Source organism: Seriola dumerili, unplaced genomic scaffold (genome assembly GCF_002260705.1).
Source record: "Seriola dumerili isolate Sdu_G_001 unplaced genomic scaffold, Sdu_1.0 BDQW01000097.1, whole genome shotgun sequence".
Classification (NCBI taxonomy): domain Eukaryota; kingdom Metazoa; phylum Chordata; class Actinopteri; order Carangiformes; family Carangidae; genus Seriola; species Seriola dumerili.
The window spans coordinates 1364470-1370469 of record NW_019174352.1 but is presented as its reverse complement, the minus strand read 5'-3'; the positions used below and the strand labels follow the sequence as shown (position 1 = coordinate 1370469).

At 39.6% G+C, this 6000-nt stretch overlaps 1 protein-coding gene across 1 annotated transcript in view; it reads left to right on the top strand.

The window, feature by feature from the left end:
* The window catches only part of LOC111222474 (UPF0606 protein KIAA1549L-like), a 100148-nt gene that overhangs the window by 73544 nt on the left and 20604 nt on the right, over positions 1-6000 (top strand). The window contains exon 14 of the mRNA XM_022746211.1: positions 2081-2274. Within this exon, the coding sequence (XP_022601932.1) occupies positions 2081-2274 (194 nt within the window). The remainder of the gene's footprint in view (positions 1-2080; positions 2275-6000) is intronic.

The window sequence follows — 6000 nt, the reverse complement described above, 5'->3', positions numbered from 1 at the left end:
TTTTTTTTTTTTTTTTTTTTTTTTTTTTCCTGCTCTCTACTCTGTAAATTGAAAGGCATTTAGCGATACAAAGAACGTGTCCAGGCCTCGGAGGCTTTAGCAAAACGCATCTTCTGCTGCCTTTTTAATGTTCTGTCTCTTTATGCCAAAACCCCTGACTTCAAAGGTGCTGTTAAGCTTTATTACATATTATTTATTTCTTTCAACTTTTTCATTATGCCAGCCGCAGTGTTTGGACTCTGATAAAAAAAAAAAAAAGTGGGAGGGATGTCCATCCAATTACCATGGCAGTTGGAAGCAACTTTGACAACTGTTGAGCCGTGTCAGGCTGTCCAGCTCTGAAAATCTCAATCTCATGCTAAAAATGATTTTGCTCTTGATGAAATCAGGATTAGATTAGACTTAATCCATGTTCTGCTTTTTATACTGTATTAAAAAGTGGTTTGAGGTGGTTTATTTTACCAACACCCAACTTAAATTCTAAATATTTATGCGTCAGGGTCTCAACGCCATGACAGCTCGTGCGCCATTCACGGCTTTATTAACCTGTAGTTATTCACGTTCGGGAGAAATTTACCCCCTAAAATAATTCCTGTTTAAAGCAGCGTCAGACTGACTTTCCACAGTGACAGCTCAAAACCCAGCGAGAGGAAGTTGTTTGAAAATTCTGAAGTACAATAAACAGAAAACCGCACAGTCCACACAGCAGGCTAATGTTAACCAGCCCGAGCCGCCTGTGATGCTTTGTACAAAAAATATGAAATATTTACAGCGAGGAAAAGAATTCTCATGACAGTGACTCCAGCTTTCTTCTGACGTAGTGCTCATTCACTCCCAGTGGTGCAAGACGTAAAAGACCCTTTACTTACGTCAAAGTACTTCAGTGAGTGGAACGATGTAAAAATAGTCTAAGAGGTTTTATAAGTACACATTCTGCTTATAAAATCTGACTTAATTAGTACAGTATTATCCGCAGTGTTATATGTATTCCAATCTTTAAAATTAAAACTATTCATTATGTAGAAAAATGATCTCGGTGTAGAAGCCCATATCAGCCAAGAAAAGAAAAAAATACATGAAAGTTTAATATAAAAATATGGTGAGTAGTAGTAATAATAGTGAGTCAACTAAGTAAGTAAGTTTATTTTGAATTTCTAGTACATTTTGATGTTAAAAAAAAATTGTATGTCATAATATCCCACGTCAAAAACTTTCATCCATAAAATCATAATTTAGATTTAGTATCTCCTACATTTGACTAAGGATGAATTTAATTCTGAGTTACTATCACATAATTTCGATTTGCCATAATTGTTGAAAAAAATAGATTAAAAGTTATGTTGAGCATAATAATATATATATATATATATAATAATACTCTGGAGATAACTCTCTCTGCCATACCACACCTGCACGTCTGCAGGGCTTTTTTTTTATAATTGGGGAATGGGGCACATCTCTCCCACCTTGTTATTTAGGCTGATTGAAGTAGTTCTTCATATAAAGTATTAATATTGATACAAAATTTTCATTTTCAGGAAAGTTAGTAATTAAGAATTTCCTCAAAATGTCTTGAAGATAACATCCAGGGCATACGAACCTGTCTGTGGTTTGCTTTCCTGTCGTATGTTTTTGCGATGCTTGTTTGAATCGTGCATCATGGTGTGTGGCTGATTTTTCACTCACGCTCATTGTTGTGGATTATTGATTAGATTGCTTATTGTATTTCCCTCTCTCATCAGCCTGTGTCGTGTAACAAAGATGGAAAACTGTATCGTTAAATACTATTGTGTCTGCGTTGTCTTTTTGTCATGTTTGCATGTGCTTAACATCCAGAAAACAACTGGTTGTTTTTACTCTGGCAAGTTGCTTTTGGTCCATCAATCCCACAGGCAAACTGAAAACAAAGCCCATTGTCTACAAACAGGAAACAGTTATTTGCTGATCCATCTCCCTTAATCTTAAATTATGACAATTTGAGCTCCAGAGTTCAGTTCCTGAGTGGATTGATCTTAAAACTGCAAGAGCTTTGCCCCTGGTGTTCCTGACCCTTTGTACATGTCACTGTTTCCTCCACCAGCCTGTCCAGGGATTCGACTACGCCAAGAAGCACATGGGTCGAACGGGTGATGAGGCCATCTCTGTTACTAAGGAAACACTGGTGCTGGGGCTGCCCGTGCGAGATGCTCCGTTGTCATTGTCTTTGGATAAGAAGGTCCACCAGGATGGGACTGCCAGTAAGAGGCCTCCATCTGCGGACATACACAAAGGAGGGTAAGGCAGTCGCTGACTCAGTAGTTTTCTTGCATGTTTGCTTTAGTGTGTCCTTGTTTGTTTGTTCTGGAGCAGTATATTAGTGTAATTACGCTGCGATTACATCAGGAAGAAATTGTTTGGATATCAGCAAGTCAGTGTTCATGTAAGATATGATGCAGTTTATTTCTTCGTGTATTTCTCATCCATGCTGGTGGTATGGCCCTGGGGACCTCTCAGCTGTTGGACCAGACTCTGCCACAGACTGAAATATCTCAGCAACTAATGGGTGGATTGCCATGAAATTTGTTACAGATATCCATTAGTTTTTAGTGCTAATTAGCAAATGTTGGCATGCTAACATGCAAAACTCAGTTGCTAAATGTGGAAACATTTACTGCTAAATGGGTTCATAAGAAAACCAACACACTCCAGAGGACAGAAACAGAAAAAGTCCTCTGTGATAATCTTTTCAGTTTGCTGACAAACCTGCTGACGCATTTGAACGTGAAGTGCATTTGAACGTGAAGTTCAGCCTCTAGTGTGGCTCTAAATATTAATCTAAAAAAACCTTTAACCTGAATTTATTCTGATGTGGCAATTTGGTCAGATTTACACATATAGATATGTACACACACATACAACAAGTATTCTAGATTTGTGTGAAATAATGACGATAATAGTAATAAATCCTTAAACTACTGATCAAACATACTGTTCCCAGCGGGAAGCCTTGTGCGAGGGACCCACAAAGTTCTGGAGCAGCTGTCCCGAGCTTTTCAGAAGGACCAGACATCAGTGTTTGTGCATCGCAGTGTTAAGCCAGAGAGAAGCCAATAGTAAGCAGTGCAGACTCCAACAGATTGACATGATCTAAAGATAAGTCCAGTGTTAACAATGAGCTGCTCTGAGACAAAGAGGAAACACATGTACTGTCTCACAGCAGGAAATTTGGATGTAACAAAATACCACTGTTGGTTTTCTGAATTGATTTTAGTGCCGAGTTTAACACTGATCTGCGTGTGATTGACGTTAAGTTGCCACATGCGGCGTTTTCACAGGAATAAATAGTTGTCACAGTATTTTTGAGCTGTTACCAGCAGCTGCGCGAGCTGCAGTCTGACACGTACGTCTTTGTGGGCAGTGAAGGTTTCCTGTGAGTTATAACAGGATACAAATGTAAATGACAAGAATCAATTAAAACGGGTACAAACAGAAATTAAAAGGTTTAGAGATTGAGAAATGACCAAGAGGCACCGACGAATTCTTTTTTTTTTTTAAAGCGCTTTGTAGTGAGCTCCAGGTGGATGGTGCAAAGAAGCCAAAAGCAGTTCCTCTAAGCTCAGTATGAACTCGAGGGACATGGAGCGTGAGCCACTCATTAGTGTAGTGTGCGCCCGTGGACCAAACTAACATGGATCTAAGATATGAAGGCAGTTTTCCAATATACTACAAGAGGTGTTTAAATGGCAATAGAAAAATAATTTAGCACAGAAAAATGAAGCAGTCTGGATGTTTTCCAACCTCCAGTAAATAAACAGATAGTGATCGTAGCTTTGCTGCAGATGCACCTGGTGGAGTCCAGCTGATTCTGTGGTTAAATAAACTTCCGTTGATGAATGATTTTCTCGTCAGTCTCAGTAAGAGAAAGAAACTGTGTCCTCTCAGCAGCGAAAACTACCAGCACTGGAGGTTTCACACCCTTCTCATTAACGAATGTGAAGCCTCTGCTCTCGCCCACACGTTTTTAAATATGCCGGCGACATGAAATTAGATGGTTTCTTGCTGCCAACTTCTGCACTCCGTACTGACTTTCAGGAAAAAGACAAATCCATTAGTTAGCGCGCAGATAATCGTCTACAAGAAAGTTTACTCAAAGAAATTTGTCTTAGATTTCAGAAGGAACAAGTGTGGTGTCCCTCCGAGCCAAAAAAAAAAAAATAACGAGTCACTTGAGAAGCAAACTTGATTTAAGTATCTGTTTTACAGTAGGAGGTCAAAACTAGTGTGAGAATGATTTCAAAGCCGGGAGACGTTTTATTATTAGAGGGTTTTTTTTAGAAGTCCGTTTCAGAAAGAGTCTTTTTGGAAACACGCTCATACGACGAGACAATATTCTAGCACTCATCAGTTTTCAGCTGCAAACTCTCAATGCTGATTTTATGAAAACTTAATCAAGTCTTCGCGATGACCTGATCTGATCTAGACTTTCAGATAAACAGCTGCTCATTCGTCCTCACAGGCACTGAGAAGCGATAGTGGATTAGACCGGTTTACTGGATACCTGCTGGATTATGTGGCGTTTATGTCTGGGATAATGTAAGATTACAAAAGTGGAGAGGGGATATTGCAAAAAAAATTAGGGTGCAAACTGTAATGAACATAATGCATCTGACTCCTGCTAATCTCCATGTTTTATGTAATCTGCCTCAACTTGGCTTTTAATTTGGTGTTGAATGTTTTTCTATATTTATCTGTCTTTTTGTACTATTCCATTTTTTTCTTCACTAATCTTCTTTGTTATTGTTTTTTTGTGGGGTTTTTTTCTTTTTATGGATGAGCGATGAACATGATTAGTAAACATCTGGCGGGATCCCACAGTTTTAAATGTATTTACCAAAATGTGCAAAACAGTCTTATTCCCAGTTGACTTCGCTAGGATTACGAGTTGTAATCGGTTGTACGCATGAACACTGCAAACATTTAGATCACAACAATGAAAACAATTTTTTAAACTTTCCCCATCCCTGGACATTTCTCTGCTATAAGCTGCACCCACCTGTCCACCCACATTCAACAGCTACATCTTTCCTTAAGGAAGTTTGGACTCATAAATGAAAATGCATCATGCCTCCTCTCACTGAAACACACACACACACACACACACACACACACACACATGTAAGACAGAGCCCCATTTTTACACACCACTAAACGAAAATGAATGGAGGTGGGATTAGTTGTGCTTTGCTTCCCAAGGCTGATAAACACATGTATATTTATAACCCTGGCTATAGCCATGCCAGAGGGAGCCTTTCAGTGTAACAATGATGACAGTGTAAAATGCTCCGAGAGCTGCCATAGTGCGATAATCAGCTTTACCAACCTGTATGTATAAACACACGCATCTTATGGGGAGCCAGTTTTTTAGAGAAGGTATCAAGGTTATTCTCCCACCTGGGTGTACACTAATTAGAAAATGACGCAGCATCTCATGCTCTAACCAGTGCAGTGTGCAGTGCAATGGGATGAGGGGCAGGGGTGGGGATCTTACACCAAAACAACAACAAAGGATGCAATTATCCTTGGATTTTATAGTGGGAACTGAGCAGAGAAGGAGACTTGTGAAGTGTGTTTTGCTCTCTTCAGATGCGCAGACACAAACAGGCCTGGTGTTCTGAATCAGAGGGCGAGAGGTGGATGAGGAGTTACAGACAGACGACTTGCACAGGAGAACAAGTCTCTCTCATCCACTCATCCACTATCCTCTATACGCGGTATACGTTGGACACTCAGTAATTCACTCTATAGTGAGGATTAAGCTGAGATTTGGGGAAACTGGATTGCACAGCTGTAATTTGTTAAATGACCCTTTGTCAGCAGACAAACATCTCAGGGACACTACTCTCTGCTAACAAAGACGGAAACATGGCAGATCAGCGTACAGTATATATATGCTGCACATTATAGTGTGAGGAGGCATTTCAGACACAGACTAAGAGATTACAGCTCTCTCCACCTTTTTCC